Source organism: Anopheles merus, chromosome 3L, assembly GCF_017562075.2.
Source record: "Anopheles merus strain MAF chromosome 3L, AmerM5.1, whole genome shotgun sequence".
In the NCBI taxonomy this organism is placed as follows: domain Eukaryota; kingdom Metazoa; phylum Arthropoda; class Insecta; order Diptera; family Culicidae; genus Anopheles; species Anopheles merus.
In genome coordinates this window covers 35,428,213-35,448,767 of record NC_054085.1, presented here as the reverse complement: position 1 = coordinate 35,448,767, position 20,555 = coordinate 35,428,213, and the positions used below count along the sequence as shown (strand labels likewise).

The 20,555-nt window shown below is 45.6% G+C and overlaps 2 protein-coding genes across 4 annotated transcripts; both read left to right on the top strand.

Moving 5' to 3' along the window:
* Window positions 1-663: 663 nt before the first annotated feature.
* Window positions 664-3,372, top strand: LOC121599688 (calpain-B-like). Its single transcript, XM_041927706.1, has 3 exons — window positions 664-844; window positions 1,236-1,708; window positions 1,771-3,372. The coding sequence occupies exons 2-3, from the start codon at window positions 1,589-1,591 to the stop codon at window positions 3,265-3,267; spliced, it is 1,617 nt and encodes a 538-aa protein (XP_041783640.1). The 5' UTR covers window positions 664-844; window positions 1,236-1,588; the 3' UTR covers window positions 3,268-3,372.
* Window positions 3,373-3,918: 546 nt separating this feature from the next.
* Window positions 3,919-19,327, top strand: LOC121600553 (calpain-A-like). 3 transcript variants are annotated; one of them, XM_041929250.1, is made up of 8 exons: window positions 7,744-7,860; window positions 9,930-10,079; window positions 10,155-10,313; window positions 12,401-13,930; window positions 13,999-14,140; window positions 15,811-16,050; window positions 18,145-18,471; window positions 18,558-19,327. In XM_041929250.1, exons 2-8 carry the CDS (start codon window positions 10,065-10,067, stop codon window positions 18,641-18,643), a joined length of 2,499 nt encoding a protein of 832 aa, XP_041785184.1. In that variant the 5' UTR covers window positions 7,744-7,860; window positions 9,930-10,064; the 3' UTR covers window positions 18,644-19,327. The 3 variants fall into 3 exon arrangements, with proteins under 3 accessions (XP_041785182.1, XP_041785183.1, XP_041785184.1); XM_041929248.1 differs by lacking the exons at window positions 7,744-7,860; window positions 9,930-10,079; window positions 10,155-10,313 and adding an exon at window positions 3,919-5,195; XM_041929249.1 differs by lacking the exons at window positions 7,744-7,860; window positions 9,930-10,079; window positions 10,155-10,313; window positions 15,811-16,050 and adding an exon at window positions 3,919-5,195.
* The last annotated feature ends 1,228 nt before the right edge of the window (window positions 19,328-20,555 follow it).

Genomic DNA, 20,555 nt, shown 5'->3' with positions numbered 1-20,555 from the left:
GAACACGATGAGAGGAAAGCGGGGAAGGATGGATTCTTTACGACTCGACAGAGAAGAAGAAGAAGAAGAAGAGAAACATTCGAACAGCATGAACGAACGAAAGGAAGCGATGGAAAGAGGAGAAAAACTTACACACACAAACACACTGTTAATACTGGACGGTACAGGAATTGTGAAGATGCACAACACAAAAGGATGCATCAAACGAAAAGGAAAAAAAAAACAACAAAGTACACACTTACCAAAAACACAAACACACAGATAGACGAAACAACAACAAAACAGTACACTTGCAGCAACACCAGAGATAAGCAGAAGAGTCGTACATACATTATGCCGAAACCCCCCATCCAGAAAGGAAACCACCCGCTCACCAATGAAAGAGGGAGCGAGCATGAGGGAGAAGGAGACAGACAGCGAGAGAGCGAGAGAGATAGAAAGAATGTTGTAAGGAATCTTATCATAACTGACTAATAAACAAATAATGACAAACAAACCGTGAATGTAAACCCTCCTTTGTGTTGTGTTGATGTATTTTACCACCAATGCCGACTGGTTGTACCGTTTGACGTTTATGGCCGTAATGAGCAAATTGAAGAACAATTTAACGCAGTAGGCAAGGCTTGTTTGGTTGCGAACGGCAATGTCGTTTTTGTTGTGGAGTAGTGCCTGGACATCTCAAGTCTTATCCTCCGAAGTCATAGTGAAAACCAAGGAGTTTCCGAAAATACGTCCTTTGCTGCCGGGCGACATTTGAAGCCGTATATATCTGTTGGATCATACATTTCTTCAAGATATATCCTCAGAGGTCATCAATGTGAAGTAAAGTAATCGAAGCGTGACAGTAAGTTCTTTAAATTAACACATCAATTATTGTGGCTCAACCTTCTCTTGCTTCTTATTAAACATGTCTTAAATTATCTGATTAGTACCCTCGTACCAAGGTATTTGATTTGCGATTTTGAACCCACAACGAACTTATTCCTAGATTATGACAATTCCATGGGAACTGATTAACATGCCAAAGGGAGGACAGTAAGTGTAAATTGAAGGCTTTTTGTCACTCGCCTATACACAGCCACTATAAGCCTCCTCAAGAATCCATTGATAAACTAGCAAGGAGGTAGAATAGGACTCCTCAAATGCCCACTTCACATGATTCATGACACTCCCTCGTCCACGGGTGATGGCGAGATGCGATTATCTGATTTTGTGTCAAACTAATTCATCTTTAGGATTTACCCTGTTTGCTGGAAATGCACCTGTCCGTAAGGCAATCCGCTCCATTGCTCCCCTCCTCCTAATACCCCGAAGTGATAGTTCACAGTACGGCAATGTAAGCGTGCTAAACCAGCTTCGTAGGCGCGGGACATTCCCCCACTGCGAATGGTTAAGAAGTGAGTAAAAAACGAAGAATTAAACCAGATTGTTGCTGTCTGGCTCTTGTATAATGAAGGCACGCGATGAGATAAAACGGAGGCTCATGCCTTTAAAAACGCCTTCAACCCGTACGGATGCGGTTTAGTCGTTGGAAAGGTGTTGCGTGTGGAATTTCAGACCAGCACGACACTTTGCGCCAGTTCGTGCGATGCATTTCATTAGCTGGTGGTTAGAGTCGGCGGAGGATGATAGCGATCACGGGCACTCATCTAGTTCCATCGCTTCTGAAAGTGATTGTAGATCAAACACGGATCTTGATGCATTCGAGGTAAGAAATAGGAACGCATCGGTTAAGTTTTGTGTGTCCTAATTTTGCCCAATCTTTTTCAGAATCAACCGACAGTGAAAGATTTCCAAACACTTCGAGATCGCTGCCTAGCGGAAGGTACCCTTTTTGAGGATCCCGAATTTCCCGCAAACAACTTCTCGATCTACCACTCAAATCCTCCCAAGAAAGGGGAGCGTGAATTCGAATGGAAACGGCCGGGCGAAATTGTTCCTTCGCCCAAGTTTGTCACCGAGGGCTTCTCACGGTTCGACGTGCGCCAGGGCATCATCGGTAACTGCTGGTTCATATCTTCCTGTTCCGCGCTCACCTCCCATCAGGAACTGTTCGAGCGTGTCGTCCCGCTGGACAATGGACAGTTCGAGCCCGATCACTATGCGGGGCTGTTTCACTTTCGCTTCTGGCAGTATGGCCAATGGGTGGAGGTTATAGTGGACGATCGTTTGCCGGTTGGCAAGAACAATCAGCTCCTCTTCATCAGCTCCTCCGACAAGGACGAATTCTGGGGCGCACTGTTGGAGAAAGCGTACGCCAAGCTGCACGGTTCGTACGAAGCTCTGGATAGTGGCACGGGGCGCGAAGGTATGGTGGATCTTACCGGAGGCATTACCGAGTTCTACCAGCTAAAAGGCAACGAACCGGACGATCTGTTCGAACGGCTGGAAAGCAACCTGGCTCGCCGATCACTCATAACAGCGGGCATTAATGGAAATGACAGAGAACGGGTGCAAAGAGTCAACTTGGTGCCGCAACACGAGTACTCGGTGACGAAGGTCACCAGGCTAGATGCGACCCTGCATATGCTGGACTTTGGTGCGGGAAATGCGGTCGATGTGAGGTTGATCTGTGTGCGCAATCCTTGGGGCAGGGGTGAGTGGAGCGGTGCCTGGGGCGATCACTCGCTCGAGTGGATCATGGTGCGGGACGAGAAGATGGAAGAGCTGAACATTGTCAAGGAGGATGGCGAGTTTTGGATGAATTTTGAAGATTTCGTGCACCATTTTGATGACGTCAGCGTGTGTTATCAGTGTCCGGGTGATATGGGAAAGGAACTGACGGCTCGCTATCCTTGGGAAATGGTGACCGAGATGGGCGAGTGGAAACGTTCCACCACAGCAGGTGGATCGGATGAGAATAGTTTCTGGAGCAATCCACAGTACGTTCTGAAGTTAGCGCACCATGAAGGGCATGAAGATGACCCCCAAATCAGCGTTACGATTGGACTCATGCAGAAGCATCACCGTGCGAAAGGGACCAGCTTTTTGTCGATGAGACTGCTTGTCTTTCCCATTCCCGATCATGTGCTTACCGACAACCGATCCTTACCCAAATCGTTCTTCGATAATGTCATGCCCGTAGAGACGGAAGCCAATTTCGAGACCACGCGTGAACTCGTGACCCGATATAAGCTTCCGCCCGGTAGATACGTCGTAGTTCCGCACACCTGGAAGCCGCAGCAGGAGGCAGAATTTATGTTGCGAATATTTGCCGAAGGAAGTGTGACAAAACTGTGCTACTGTGCGGGTGATGTGATCGGATGAGGGGGTGTCCCAATGCCTCAATGCCTCTCCCCCCAACAAAACGATCTCCTAACACGTGTGTCGACTTAAGCTGTAACCTGAAAGCAAGACAAAATAAATGTGAAATTCCAACGCAAAAAAAAACATCTGTTTAACATCGTGGAAAGAATGCAGTGTAGTTGGAAATAGTTTTTATAGGCGAAATGTTTCTTCCCACAGTGACTTTAGCGACGTGTGACCACGCTTGAAGGCTGAACGTCGGTTCACGGTCACTGAGAAATGTACACCTTGGTGGATTTGGGCGATGAGTAATTTTTTGGGGAAAAAGCACGAGTAGCGGTTTTTAGTGTGGAGTCGTGACGTTTGGGAATTTCTTAAACAAAACAGTGTCTCCAGAAGACTGGGGGAATTGCCACAGGACAGCGTTGTGGGCGTGGGCTGGACAGACAAGAGTTAACGACACCCCGGAACATACGCTAGGTAAAAGCAGCATCGTAAAATTAGCATACCGGAGAAACCCCCCCCCCCCCCTTATCGGATGAGTGATGCTTCCACGCACACACGTGTTGAAAAAGAGGGGCGCTACACACCGCAGTAGACGCACGACCGGCTCATACCTGTGTGGGCATAGTAACCGTTGCCTTTTTTGTACGAAGTAGTTTGGGTTTTTTTTGTTTTGCTCACTGGTTCACCCGTAGTATCTCAACCCCTGCAAGTACTCACGGCACGGCATGCGTCCACTCAACACTCAAAACACAACCGCGGCCGACCATCGTTCAACAGTACCGTCAGTGGGTTCGGTTCGTTTAGTCGAGCAATACGTCGGGAGCGCGCGCGTGCTGAAAAATTTCGATACACGATCGTACCCTTTTGCGGGCCACTTGCCAACACACCACACATTAGATTTGAGGTGTACGAGGGGGAGAGAAAGAGAGAGAGAGAGAGCGCGAGCGCCATTGAGTCACAACGGAGCAAAACAAACGCTCGGTAAACAAACGCTGCTTGCCAGCTGCTGGCTCAGTTTCCGGTTCGTGGTGGAATTACAGTGAAATTTTAGTGCAGTGAATTCCGTGGTTACTTTGATCAGAACATTCTCCCTTGCTGCGGGTTATCGATTGTGCTGTGTGCGTCTTTGCAAGCAATTAGCGTGATTAGGATAAAAATAACACTGTGCCAAACGGTGCCTTATGCGACGTAGTTAGTGCCGCTTAGGCAAGGGTGTATTATAGTTGGACCTTCCACTCTCCGGTTCGTGAGCATTTTTTTTTCGTGAGAGTTCGCGCGCGCGTGTGTGTGTGTGTCTTTTTGCACGACCGTGTTCCGTACCGCTTCCGCGCGTTTCCGTGCGTGTTTCGTGCGCGTATCACGTGTGTGTGTTTCGGTTCCGCGCGTCGTTCGAGTGCGTTTCGAAGGTTACCCGGTTCGCGGTTTGCGTCCCGTTTGTGGCCGACGCTACCCTATAAGGCGTTCTGCCCTTTACAGTTGACCGTCCTTGTGCTTCCTCCCAGCAACTCACGATGGCATATTACAACCAAAATTATCACTACCCCAAGAACTGGAATGCGAACGGTCTCGGGTGGATTAATCCGGCCGCGTTCGCCCAGTCTCCGCCCGCCTCCCAGTGGCCAACCGTGCCGACGCCCGGCTCTTCGGGCTACTCGAGCCTTAATCCCTCCATCTCCGGCCAATCCCTCTCGTATGGGTTCAATCCGAACGTGATGCCGGCGCTGCCGGACAGTGGCGCCGGTTACCCGTCCGCCGGCAACCAGCTGCCCTATCCGACGATGGGCTTTGCCGGGTTCGGCTCTCCGATGGACTATACGATGCCAAATTTGCCACCGCCGGTTCCCGATGCTCTGCTGCGGGGCGCTGAACCTGCGGCGGCCTCATGCGAGGAAATTCCATTCCAATCCATCAGCATCCCGATCGCCGAGGGCATGTTCTCTCCGGTAAGTCAAGAATCAAATTGGGTGGAGAAGGGAGAGCTTTACTGGGATCACAATCGAATCGACTGTCTTGTTTAGAGGGGAATGGATCTATTAATCAACCGTTCAAGTAGTACAATACCATTTGCAGAAAATGCCCTTCAGCGGTGAATTGTAGCGAGACACGATCGTATCTGTCCGACCAAATCTTGTCTGCTTCTTTGTCGTCTTGCTAATTTCATATTCAGTTCAAGGGGATGAGCGTTTCGCCGAATGATGGGATGATTGGGGTTGGGGTTTAAATCCGTCTGGCAGACTGGCAGTGCAATAAACAGCTCCGATCTGTCCGTCAGATGGAAGGTTTTTGCTTGGAAGGAAAGTAGTACGTCCAAGGAATACTATTTTTAGCCTGCCGGAGTACTGACGGCTCAAGCAAGTTCCATTTCCAAAACACCAGCGACGGTTCTCTGTTCGGGATGCAGTAAATTTCACCAAGTTCTGAAAATAATTAGTTCGCTTGTGCTCGTGCTCATAAACTGCAACAGCATGCGCAAAATAATAATGATTCATCGTTGCAAGTTATGTGCCGTTTTGTTGTTCGATTGTTGTGTTTTTCCGTTATGATTGCTGTACAACACGTTTGTTCCATTAGTGGGTTTTAGAAACCGATAACAATGATGTGATTTTAATTATCTGTTTATGTCGTTATTGTAATTGGTAATGTATGGTATCCAATCATGCTAAAAGCAGTCACTCAACTACACTCACCAGACCTACCATATTATGCGTTACGTTGCGTACGTTCTACGCACCGAGCGCATGCGTTTCCTTCGAAGCAAAACCTTCAGAATAGGAAGGGGTAATATTAAAAGTTCAAATATTTTAGCGATATGATGTGAACTCCCAGCTTTAAACCATTGCTATAGAAAAAGAAAAAAACACATTTTTGTGACACAATTTAAAAAACTAAATAATTTCCCTCAATTGCACATGTGGTTCGTCAGAGCGCGCCCTAACATTGCGCAGGTTGTCGTGTTTGTCAACACAGCCCAAGCTCCCGACCACGCTGGTTTTCGCTGGTCTTTTCGGGGATAATTCGTTAACGAATTATCCCCGAAAAGACCAACGAAATACAGATCATTTTCGGGGATAGTGAACACACGTGAAAGATGAACCCATGCAAAAAGAGCTAAAAATAGAAATGAACATTCGGGATTCACTCCCTCCACTCATGTTCCAATTCATGCTCATGCTTCATCCTTGATGCTACCAACCACATTGCTAGTTCTACTTCGAATCACTTTGCCAGTTGCGCCACCATATTATTATTCATTATCGTGCTATTTACTGGTTTGGTTGTATGAAGGGGTACTGATACTAAATAAATTAAAAGAAATAAATTAAACAATAAAAATAACAGATTAACTATTAAACACGCATTTCTAACAATGAGTAAATCGGTTTGAGGTTATTGGAGCTGGATGTTTTAAAAATTAAATAAAACTTTAAATCATCAATAAAAACAATAAAAATGGAAATGAACTCAGGTCGACCATGGTACAAACCATACACCATTAACATTTGACCATAACTACTTCATGAACATGAATTGTTATCTATCACTTTTAAACCCTTCAAATATAGTACAATGAACAAAGAGATGTGTAAAAGTTCATCGATACGTGTGAGAGAGTAGGGCTGATGAATAGAAAAGGATGGCATGAGTTTGTGTTCATTATTCCCTAAAAATTTCGCTTGGGAGCTGACATGTAGTACTTCCCAGCGAACAAAATCAGAAATATTTGAACCCAAGCACCGTTCCCGTATGTTTGTAAAATTTACTTTGCAATGATTTTTCGTACAAGCAATAGAAAACAATTTAAATTAAATAATAATTATCTAGTTTTCTGAGCAAGCTTAAAGCAATGTCGAATATAAAAATTAGTCTTCTTCTTTCGAGAAAAAATCGTCGTCGGTCAAGGCCTTTTTCATTGGCTACCAGTGAACTTACAGGATAGTGCATATGAGGTTTGAACCCATGACGGGCATGTTATTAAGTCGCACTAGTTACCGACGGCACCATGAGACCGGCCCTAATATCTACCTTTCGTACTCTTCAAACACCATACACCCTGGTGATGGAAAATTGTTTCATGGAACACATCGAACTTTCAATTTCATACAAATTTGACATTAGTTAAACGGCTGATTGGATAAGGTAGATACGATGTTATTTAATATAATCATTTACAATCAAAATTATGTTAATCATTTCACAAACAATTAGGAAGTATAAGCATTACCGATTCCAAACATCATATTTTAAAGGATTTCTTCATAAAAATGCATCTTAGCATTTAAATATTTTTTTTTCATTAAAATTACGAATAAATGTGGAAAAAAACTTTTAATTATCATTCCTCTATTCGTCTTTATAAAGAAATTCTCTGCGTTCACCACGTTCGTAAGGCGTGATTTAACACATCTTATTTGACGCTTATTGGACGCGTGAATCATCCACGAAACGTTGCTTGGGTAGTCTCGCTGGGTACGTGAGTTTGTTGCTCACCGCAGCGGTGAGGTTAGGTTCAGTGTGTGCTGTTGTTGTTTGGCAGCTGCTGCTCTCCGTTCGGTGGTTCTGCGAGCTGGCGTACAAGAGTGTGTCTTAAATAGAGTGTGAATTGTTCGGGTAAATGAAAATCACTATAAAAACGCAAAAATAACGTGATATCTTGTGTGGAGTTATCAAAAATGTGGAATGTGTAATCCGGGCGTAGTGCTTGAATTCCGTTTCCAGCTGAAAACAGTGATGACGTTCTGCCTTTGCCGTTTATGGGATTTTTGTGTTGCTTCTTTCGCACTGCCCCAGCTAATACCGTTCTCAGCCCCGAGGGTGCGCGCTATAGATGATGTCATCCCGAGCTCCACCACCAATAGAACAGTGTGGAATGTTGTTGGAATAAATCCAAAACGATTAGCAATGGGTGTCATAATGCTGCAGCAGGCTGATGATACGTTCAAAAAGAATCTAGGGCTCTGGCCCGTGGCAACGAAACGTGTGCGCTAGCAGGCTTTGAATGTGCCGTTGCTGCCCTGGTTGGTGAAAGCTCAGCATGTAAACAAATCAGCTGTCATTAGAAGGGTTGACGAGCTGCTGTTGTGTGAATTAGTGAAAGCAACAAGAGAATGAGTACGGGACGGGAATACGGGCGGCTTTCCAACTAGAATCACGGCACCCCAATAAGATTCTTGAAGCGAAACAAACACTTCCAACTGTGAAAGACTCTCCTTCGCAATGTGCGTGTAAAGAACTGTCTCTAGAGTGGAATTTATTTATAGGCATCACGCGTCCCCCAAAATCGGCACAGGGGGGTCATATTTTTTTTCTTTATCTCAAACACAAAACCAGAGCTCTTTTTGGATGTGTGAGTTCTGCTCAAAAAGTAAATTCAACCACCACGCACCACAAGAAACGATCCCCATTTTATGCTTTTTTTCCGGAGCTGATGTTGGAATTTCGGAAACGGAAATGTGTCACCCTCGGCCTAGGTTTGCTTACACTGCTGCTTTCCCCCTACATATTCCAGCGGGAGTTGAAGGTTAAAACGATTTCCTTGCACCCCCTCGCAAGCCGTTGAGTGTTTGGGCAGGGCAGTTACGCGCAGCGGCCAGACAGGCTGGTAGGGGTGGATCGATGCTGAGTGCCGCCGAGGCGTGCTGGAAATGCTTCCACCCTTAGTTCATCACTCGCGCTCGCCGTGGTGACTGACTACGGGGTGTGTGTGCTCCAGCGAACAAACACACGATGGCAGTCACGAGTTATAATTATCACCAGTACGAATGGATTAGTCAGTAGCAACATGAGCTTATGATCAACAATAAGTCGCATGATACGTGTTGCGAATTGTACTACAAAGCGTCCCGAGACAAGCAAGAAGCGCGTCGGGCTGTAATTGCCCATAAATCAACTAATTGTAGTATATGGTTCAAAGAACTATATAGATTGTTACATTGTCATTATATTCCACTGAATGGATTAGGTAATGAGACGTTATAAAATTAAGATAAGATAAGAACCTGATCCAAAAGATATCAGCGACGCAAAGTCTCGCTTTTTTTCGGAATTCCGACTACCTTATCGCACGTTCACGCACGCGACCAATCGATTACGCCACGTGTTGTTGTTGCCACAAGATGATAAAGTGGTATTGATTCTACGGCATGGTTTAAATGCCGGCGCCGGCATTGGATTATTTGTACACAAATAGCGATATGGAGTGCAAATGCAACATCCAGACGTTGTTGAGTGATGGTGCTTCTGTTTGGCTTTTGTAATACACTCAGCTACACTGAATATGTTTGTGTTTAATCAAAACATCACGCACAAGATATTTACAGTACGGTTGTAGAGGTGATAGTATAGTTGTTGGAGCTGGTTCAGTGCAGTTGTGGGATGTGTTTGATGAGGGTTTTGAGTGGAGAAAGCAAAAACATGCTTGTCTGGAGCATGTACTTCAAGGTGCTTGAAGAGGCTTTATTGGCTTGTATCAATGTTGAGATCTATATCCATATCCTTTATGCTGAAAAAGACCTCAACCTCATATAGTTGATCGTCTCCCTGACAACGGATACCTGAGGCCTTAGTCGTCACTGTTTCGAATATTAAATAATAGCCCGTGCAAGTCTTTTATCAAACTCCAATTACATTACACAAAGCACGCCATGCTAACACCACTAACAACCATTTATTGCGTACAGAGAACACTTACTGTTTTGTCCCCCCACCTGGAGAACGTTCGCGTGTTCCAGACGGAATAGAATAGCGCTTCCACCGACTCCTTCTCCGTCTCCACCGCTTCCACCACCGGCCCCGGACAATCAGCCTTCATCAGCATGGACGAGCTAAAGGTAATTGGGCGAACGACATCGAACGAACTGGAGCCCCGTTTTAACCAACCACGCTTATCATTTCCCCGCCTCCAGGGCCTCCTGAGCGGGGCCGGCAAGCAGCTGTTCGATGCGGCCGGTCAGGCCATCACCAGTGCCGCCACCGAGTACATTGGCAGCGTCATCAACGAGATGTTCGTGAAGAAAGAAACGGACACGAAGCGCTTCCTGCCGAGCATTAAGAACATGAAGGTGGTAAGTATGATGAGGGAGAGGAGCGGCGATCTTTTTTGATCATCAAGGTTGTGATCTTCCCAGGTTAGATCGTTCAATGTCAGTGCCGTTCAGTGGCGGTGGCGCATATTTCGCTACGGCCGCTGTTTTCGCTTCCCATCTTCCCACGAAAACAACGCTGAAACCGGCTTCACTGGTTGGTGGGTAAATAGAAGCGTTTGGTGGTAGTGGTGGTAAAATGATAAATCTAAACAAACCACTCAACCGTACCGTAGCAGCAGCAGCAGCATCAGTATCACATTAGCATCTCACCAGTGGAGCAGTACCGACTGAATCAGTCACCTTCACCGGTTCTCCAGCTGCTCCCACAAACAACGTGTATGCCATTCCAATGCAAACTAACCGTAACTATCGCACAAACACAACGAGCAGCTTTGCTGCTTATAAATCCGTTCGTGACGGCCTTCGAAAAGAAAACTGTTTCCATTTGGCACATCAGTGCACGGCGGCGAAGGTCGATGAAAACTGATCGAACTAGTTTAGCGTTGGGCCATCAATTTGGACAAGAATTCGATAAAAAGCAAACACACAATTACAAGGTTGAAAGTGGTCTATAATCGAAAAACAAGGTTCGTCACCTACTGTCAGGAGAATGTTATTTATTATCTGATTAAGTATAATTAATCCCTCCTACCTGCACTGGTGTTTAAACTCAAAATGGCTAGTTTGTTCGCTTGAAATGAGTGCATTTAATAATTTTTAAATTACTCCTTGCAATAGCGTACGCGGGGTTCCTCGCACTACCAGGCTCCGCTGGGCAAAAACTTTTCATACTTCCCCAATCAGCACCATCGGGCTTTTAATTGCTAAAGTTTTCCCCCCGGGCTGCATAAACGCCTCACCTGCCTTTACATACACCTTCTCACCTTTGCCACAATCAAAGAAATTGTTGCGTAAAACGAACTCTCCGATTCCTTCGAAAAAAAACAAAGAAAAAAGAATACTTCTTTCGCCCCTTCGTCCCCTTCTTTGTGATTGATTGCGCGGTGCTGCTCGTCTCGATAAATCGCTCTATCTCTATCGCACTTAAAGGAAGACAACCCAGCGAGCCACGACCTCATTTTCCAAACGGCAGGCGGAGGAGGGAACTAGGGAAAGAGAAAGGATATGGTTGTGTCGGCAAATGTGATTGGCGTTGGTACACTGCCACGGGTTGCAGGCTGGCCACAGTTTCGTTGCAGCATGCAACGGGGAAAGGTTTAACCAAGGTGCAAGCATATAGTGCAACAGTAGTGAGGATTGTTTGAATTTGTGAAGAAAAATTTCGCTTAAAATCGTATGTTAAACCCATTAAAATCAATCTCTCTTATGGGTGACAAAACGTGTCGGGTCGGTGTGGTTAGCCGGCAGGAGTGTGCTGCCCCGGTAAGGGACATTCCGGACATTCTGCCCGTTGGAGCAGCGGGGAAAAAGCATGCCCTTGAAAAGCATGGTACGACGACGACACTGCAGAGCGTGGTGGAGGGACGCATACTGAATGTGGCGGAAGTGTTGCCACGCTTCGGGCGTTACGGTCGTCGAAGGCGGAACAAGTTTAAGGATGTCACAGCGGAGGTAAACTCTCTCTTTTGTTGCGATCCGTTGGGAGGTCAAGAAACGGATTGAATAACCCAGAGTTGGCAGGAACAAGTTCGAAGCTGTTGGGGGGCTCTGCGGGATGCTAATGCAATCTCAGCGGGGATATTCGGTTGAAGGAAGGATACAACTGATTTCTGTGTTGCCCTACTAGTGTAAAAGCATGGCATTAACAGTTTCATGTGTGTGAGTCGTGTTACGATGCTTCACTCTGGAAGACATCCACAGTGTTACAGACATCGTCACCATCAGCATCATTATCATCATAATCATCATTCTACTCACAACACAAGCGTTCGACACTGTCCCGTACACGGTCGTCGATTACCTCGAACGCCCTCAGCAAGCAAACAGAACCAAAATCATGTGTATCGGGTTAGAATGTTTAGAAACAGTCGATTCGATGAGATTCTTTCAAAATTTCCAATTGTCTTTTGCAAACTTCTAATCAATTTCTTTCTCCCTCTTTCCAGCTCGGAGACCGCAACGCCGGACAGCGGTCCAGCTTCGATGTGCAGGATTTCTACCAGATTCGCCAGCAGTGCCTCGACAATGGTACGCTGTTCGAGGATCCCGAGTTCCCGGCGTCCGCCTCCTCGCTGATGTACTCGAAGCGCCCCGACCGCCATTACGAATGGTTGCGTCCGCACGAAATTTGCGACGGGCCCGAGTTCTTCGTGGAAGGTTTCTCGCGGTTTGATGTGCAGCAGGGTGAGCTGGGCGACTGCTGGCTGCTGGCCGCCTGTGCCAACCTGACGCAGGACCACAAGATGTTCCTGCGCGTCGTGCCGGAGGATAACAGCTTCGAGGACGGGTATGCCGGTGTGTTTCACTTCCGGTTCTGGCAGTACGGCAAGTGGGTCGATGTGGTGATTGACGATCGGCTGCCGACGTACCGCGGGCAGCTGATCTACATGCGATCGTCGGAGCAGAACGAGTTTTGGAGCGCGCTGCTGGAGAAGGCGTACGCCAAGCTGCACGGGTCGTATGAGTCACTGCGCGGTGGCACTACGTGCGAGGCGATGGAAGACTTTACCGGCGGTGTGGCGGAAATGTACGACCTGAAGGACCAAACGCCACCGAATCTGTTCGAAATCATCGAGAAGGGCTTCAAGCGCAACTCGATGTTTGGCTGCAGCATTGAGGCGGACCCGCACGTGCTCGAGGCGGAAACGCCGGAAGGGTTGATCCGGGGGCACGCGTACTCGATCACCAAGATTCAGCTGGTGGACATCGAGACGCCGGGCCGGTCGGGCAAGATACCGCTGATCCGGCTGCGCAACCCGTGGGGCAATGAGGCGGAGTGGAACGGGCCGTGGAGCGACAAGTCGCCCGAGTGGCGCTACATCCCGGACGAGCAGAAGCAAGAGCTGGGGCTAAACTTTGACCACGACGGAGAGTTCTGGATGTCGTATCGGGACTTTACGCGCTACTTCGACCGGATGGAGATTTGCAACTTGAGCCCGGACTCGCTGAGCGACGATGAGATGACGCGGGGCAAGATCAGCTGGGAGATGTCGATGTTTGAGGGCGAATGGGCGGTCGGCACTACGGCGGGCGGCTGCCGTAACTATCTCGACACGTTCTGGCACAACCCGCAGTACGTGATCCGGCTGGACGATCCGGACGAGGACGACGAGGAGGGCAACTGCACGGTGATCATTGCGCTGCTGCAGAAGAACCGTCGCTCGCGGCGCAACATGGGCGTGGAGTGCCTCACGATCGGGTTCGCCGTGTACCGCGTAACGGAGCGAGATCTCGCGCAGAAACCGCTGAAGATGAACTTCTTTAAGTACAATGCGTCGGCGGCCCGGTCGCCTGCGTTCATTAATCTGCGCGAGGTGAGCTGCCGGTTTAAGCTGCCGCCCGGGACGTACGTGATCGTGCCGTCCACGTTCGAGCCGAACGAGGAGGGCGAGTTCATCATTCGCGTGTTCTCCGAAACTGCCAACAGCATGATGGAAAACGATGATAATGTCGGCGTCGGTGACCTCGATGATCGGGTAAGTGGTAGACACATGTGTGGATGTTGGTGGACGCTTACTAATACTTCGCTCTCTTTGGCTTGCAGATTGCGCCCGATGTGCCCGGCTACGTCCAACCGTCTCCGCAACGGCAAGCCATGGAGCGTCTGTTTTTGGACGTTGCCGGAGCGGACGGTGAAGTGGACTGGGTCGAGCTGAAGCGCATTCTCGATCATTCCTTCCGTGATGGTAAGTGTCCTTCTCCGTCGCTTCCCCGCTGGGGATGTCGAGGAGTGTATACAAATCGCGTTATATTTACCTATCCTACCGTCTCCGTCACATCCTTCCAAGTAGTTTAATATTATGTGCACCGAGTGGGCAATTGTTTGCGTGTTGTAACCTTAAAATGGGGGTATTTCATTAAGTTTCTCAGCATGAAAAAGCAGTTCGTTTTTTATGTTGAAATGCGTTAATACAATTGAATTTCTAGTCAAATCGAGTCGAATTGTGTCGTCTTCAATGGTTCGTATCTCGAATTGTTTAGTGGTAGTAAAACAATTATTGCTATTGCAACATTTATCATGATAGTGTTACTAGAAGCTATTTAGAATAGTATTTTAGATAAGAATTAATTCGGGAAGAAGTAGAATGTCGCACGTGGATAACACGTTTCCTATTACATTCATTACCATTGCTTGGAAGGTAGTGTTTTTTTTTACTTTTTAACCCTTTTACTCATCTTTATTAACTTAAATTTATAATACTCATTAATTGTGTTACGTGAAGGTTTAAGTAGGTATTTATAATATGATGATAGAAATTAATGTTATATTATCACTGGACACACACGTGATTTCGATAAATTTAAACCGGTAGGATCGTTGAGTTATAAATTAAATTATCATTTAGAGAACAAAATTGAAAACTCTAATTATATAACAAGCCTTAAAACTCAGATAAATTAGTAACTGTTGCACGCTTTTGGATCCTTCCTTTTGTTTTCGAATACAAGTCATTTAAATACACAATATTCCTGAACTACAACTAATTTTAGTATTTCGAGCGATTAAGATTGTTAGATTGTTGTCCTACGTGGACACATGCCGGGCTATACAGGCTATTGGGACTTAATTCATTACCATGTAATAATCTGATATCTGATAGTCAAAATCCTTGCTATAGGGGAACGGTCTATTCTAGGCTTGAACCCATGATGGGCATGTTTTTGAGTCGTTCGCGTTGACCACTGTACCACGGGACCGCCCTGTTGAATGTTAAATTAATGTGAATGTTATTGAGTTTCTTTGTGGTTGTAACCCTTAACTCCATTTCAACGACTTGTATTCGTCAGCATAAGAGGTGGACGTTAACGATTCTTCTTCTACCTTAGATTAAGTCTGTGAAATGAAGTCTGTGTTGTGAAACGATTTCTCTTATTGTGTTTGTGTCTTCTTTTCTTTTTTCGTATTCGTATTTTTATAATCGTCTCATAATGACTTTTCTTACCTCAACCTCAACTGCCCCGTGTCGTACTACACTAACTAATCGTACGTTTCCATTTAACATTCAATACACACATACATTAACACTCCATCCATCCTACCTTCAATCTCCTCCTTTCCCTATCACTTAACAAACTATCTGTTACTCGTGACGGTATGTATGTGTGTGTGTGTCTCCCACCCATCAACCCAATAACCACTCAACACGGTCATCGATATCCGGCGTAACTGTGGCGTGGTTTGTTGATGGCGACGAACCTTCCAACGACACGCCTCCAATAAAAAAAACGCACACAACGCATCGCAACAAAAACCAACACAAATCAACCGGCGTGTACCTCTCTTCCGGCGGCCATAATCGACAACCACCGCGTGATTCCCGGAATGCCTCTGGTCCTGTGTGTGGCTTTCCACTAGATTTACCCAAAACGTCCTCCCTGAACGGGCTGAACCGGCAGACGTACGCATCGCAGCAGAACGCGGAAGCCGGCCCGGCCGGTCCCGGCGGCGGCATCGAGGATCTGCTCAGCATGCTGCTGAACATGTGCTGCAAGGGCGTCCTGGGCGGCGACGGCGACGGTGGTGGCGGCGGCGGTACACATCCTTCCGGGCCGGCCAATTTGGAAAGCCAAATCGTACCGAACCAGCCGCTGCATGGTGAGAGTAAATGCAATTTGTATACTGTTTCGTTGTCTTTTTTTTTTTTGTTTTGTTTCTATCCTCCATTCAGTGGGTGGCGGAGGTGGCCCGTCTTTTGGGTGGAGCTTTTATTGGGTGTGTTTTTTAGTCTTTGGAATGGAATAGAAAAGGATGTTGTGCCATTGGCGAGGAATAAGGTTAGACTAGGGTTAGAGAAAGGACGATTGTTATTGGCAGTTAAAGGTTGCGAGACTGTCGGAGTTACTATCAGCAAAAATTGGTTAATGATGAAGCAAAAAGCGCTTCTGTAAGGCGTATCAAGCATCAAAAATCTCTTAAAGAAGGTTAGAAAGACTACTCGTTTCAATGGGACTGCTTAAAACTGGCTTGCAACTGCAAGTAGGGCCTTTAATTTTCAATTTCTACCATTTCTTTCCAGGTTTGTACTAACAGACTCAAGCTTTTGTGTGCGTATTTGCGTGTTTGTGTGTATTTTCTGTACACTGCTTTTATGTTTCGTCTTGCTGGGAATGTGTTTTTTTTCTTCTTCGATGTGACTTTTGCACTAAACAGAATCGTTCACGCGCACAGCAAGCAAAGGTGTATATCTGCTTTGTGTTTTGCATTCCAATGTTTTTGGTTTTTGGTTTGAAATGGTTTGGCGCGAAAAACAGTCCAGTGTGGGTGCGTGTGTGGGTAGCAGAAGCATTTATTGTTGTGTATAGTTAGCTCTCTAATTTTAGACTATCTCTAGGGACACGTGGGCAAGGGAAATCGCTGCTTACGATGTGGCGAATGTTGTTTTTTTTATAAAAATGTCTGTTAAGAGTTTAAGCGTTAGAGACGAATCGGACACATGTAATTTAATTTAAAAAAAAAAAAAAAAACTAGGTATTCTTATATATGATCGCTCAATCTGTCGTTAATAGTCAACCTATAATGGTCTCAAAACGATAAATTAATTAGTTGAAATGAATGTTCATTGAATAATTTATAATTTACAGGGGTTTTCAGGCGTTTAGGGGTAGTTTTGGGAGACTTTCTTTGCTCTTTCTTATAGGAAATGACTTATACATGATGGGAATTCTATGACACCTTTTTGGGACAGGCTCAAGGGAAATTCCTATTGGAGATCAGAGATAGTTTTGGGACACTTTCTTTGCTCTTTCTGATAGGAAATTACTTATACATTCTGGGAATTGGACTCTATGGCACCTGTTTCTCAAGGCTCAAGGGGAATTCCAATAGGACTTTCATGAAACGTGCATTCATCATTCTTTCTTAATTTTCAATTTTACCTTTTTTAAATTCGTCATTCAAACGAAAAGAATTTAACGCTTCAAATCATACACTTTATTCACCTTCCTTCCGTCCTAATTTACATTTAACTATTTCTGTGGCGGTGTTCGGAAGTTCCATCAAACATTGCAGTTTGCTGAAATTATTGCGCACTGTAAAGTATATAAGCTGGCTGGTTTTGGCAGGTAAAAGTAGTACCAACTCACATGCTAATAGTGAGTTTTGTTTTCTCTTCTTTTGTTATTTTGTGTTTGAAAAGATGCTTACTGCTGCTCGATTAAAGCTTTTGGAGTCTAAATTGTGTAAAAAAAAATCTGAAGAACCTTTGGAAATTAACCAAGAGGACTATATTGGAACATTCAAACCAAGCTCAAGCATCTTTCAATTGAATGTTGTGACCCTTTTAAGCATGCTTGTTTGATGTTTTAAAATTGTTCTGAACCAAAGACATTCTCAAATGGAAAAATGTGATTTTCCCCAGCAATTGTTTTTGAGTAGGTTATTGACACCCACTTCTGTAAAGTCTCTTGTTTGCAAATCGCTATCCGTAATATCCCATTAATCTTCTTCCAGCGTTCTACAGGTAACGAATCAGCACACAGTGTCTTCTGTAGCATAGTCCTGTAGCGATCATCATCGTGCAACGAGTCGTACCACCACTTCCAAGCGTGATCAATCCTTTCTAGTAGTCTGCCCCCTCTGTTTCTTACTGTAGCCGTTCTAAATGGGCCTTTCTATGCTTTTCTATCTCCAAACCCTAGCACTAATATACTCCTTTGTTTTGTTTCTTCCCTTCAACTCACACACAAACAGATAACATCTCATCGGAGGGCTTCTCGAAGGACGTGTGCCGTGCGATGGTAGCGATGCTGGATGTGGATCACACCGGCAAACTGGGCTTCGAAGAGTTCCAGCAGCTGCTGACGGACATTGCCAAGTGGAAGGCCGTGTTCAAGCTGTACGATACGGAGGGTTCCGGTCGGCTGAGCCCGTTCCAGCTCCGCGAGGCACTCAACTCGGCCGGCTACCATCTGAACAATCGCATCCTGAACGCGCTGGTGCATCGGTATGGGTCGCGCAGCGGTACGATACCGTTCGATGATTTCATCATGTGTGCCGTCAAGATAAAGACGATGATCGGTAAGTGTTGGAGTGGGGTCCATTGTGCCGTTGTTTTGTTTTGTGTAGTTAATGGATCTCCATCTCCCTTCCTGCCCGACGTACAGAAATCTTCCGCGAGCGCGATACGGACGGTACAAACCAGGCCACGTTCAGCATGGACGAGTGGGTCGAAAAGACGCTGTACTCGTAAACAAAACGGACACTCCCGGCAATGCGCTCCTGTAATGCATTTTCCTTCCCCTTTCGTCACAGCGAAAGGAGCGCTTTTCGCTGTACTCGAATCTGTTGTACCTTTTTTACACGGAAAGTCGTCAACATCACTTATTTAAACAAAAAACAGCGTCAGGGCATCTACTGTAGATCACATCGAACGAGCTAGCTGCTTGTTTAGTGATTAAGTTATTATTTGATTTGTCACGTTTAGTTTCTTTTTCTTTGTGTTGAACTATAAATCTGTTAGTTTGCTGTTAGCTGTTAAGGAAAGCGTGCATGCGGTTACGAAATTACCGCTTCTAAACATTTTAGAACTTCCTCTTCAACAACACACAAAATTTAAGTGTCTAACACATCACACAATCACTTTTAGGGAAACGTGCACGCTCCCATCCACGTTGTTATCGTGTGTATTATCTCGTCCGTAAACAAACATAAAAAAACGCGCCATCACATGATCGTTCAATACTTAAACCCGCTTCCCCAGCCACGTACGTAAGGGGTGTTTTGTGAGGGATGAAATCGAACAAATTTTAACGTCTCTTAAATCCGGCGCAAGGCGCTTTTGATATTCATGTTAATTATGTTGTGCGTCGTTTTTGCAGTGTTTTTTCAGTTTTAATATTTCATTGTTACAGAATAAAGTTGTATTTATGAATTACACAAACCTACCTACCATATACATGAGAAATGAGTGTTTGATGTAGCACGCGTCGTGTTTTCGGTTCGATCAAGCATGGTGACATATAGGAAGTACTGGGCGTCTCCATAGGGGGTTTTCTTTTGCAAAAGGACTGAAAGCATGCTCATTACAAACGGTTTGCTGTGAATGTAAAAGAATGTAAATGTTGTGATATTTTAAACAAAAACAATGTGTAGTTGAAATGTTTAAACGGCGCACTGTGTCGGGGAATGCTTTTTCTTCCACCAACTGTATAAAACAATAACGCTCCCTGGCACATGTCACACCGTCCCGAAAGCGAACAGAATTTATCGCCTGGGGTTCAGCACCACCCGGGGGCCCTTTTTAAAATAATTCTTCCATTGACACATCCCCATCTGGTCGAACTGACCTGGCTGGGCTGGTTGTGTTTGGCTGCTGGCGTGGGGAATTACGCTATTTTTAAACCCGCCCGTTGTTCGTGTTTGCAAACAGATGTTCCAAACGTTCGGTGGTGTTCGGTAGCGTATGCGACATCATATTTGAAAAATAAACCACAACAGATCGCAGGGGAAAAGGGTGTTGCGAATTGAATAGCTCGCTGTCTGCCTTTAGGTGACTGTTGTTGTTGTTGTTCGAAAAGGGGATCAGATAAGAGGTAAACTGTGCAAAGAGGTGTAATCTAATTAAATTGGCCAATGTTTGCATGTTGCTAATTGCATCGTTGACTAGGTTGGGTTCGGAGTGAAGTCATTAAATTAATTTGAATTAATTTTGCATTCAATATCGGTGTTTTAAGCTTGATTTTTGTTTTGTTAAAAGTTTGAAAAGCACTCCATCCCAAGGAAACTGCTGCGTCATTTACGACACAGTCATGAGATCATGTTACATGGGTAATTCGATGGTTCGATTTTCCTACTGCCGAATGACGCATAATGACCTTGAGAGAGGAAAAAAGCGCCAATCCAAGCAACCCTTTTGATCGACAACGCTTCGGAGTCTGTACGAAACCGACGCCTGTGCTAGTTATCCATCGATTTGTCGATAAAAACTTCAACACCTTCTAACTCTGGGCACGGTAAAAGAACCTTGAATTTGACAACATAGACACACAAACACACACACACACACACATGGAGGCAGTGGGCAAAATGGCCCTGCAATCTCTGCAAACCATATGGCCCCGCAGTTCATCCGGAGGTGATCGACCGACTGCGCGAAGCATCGG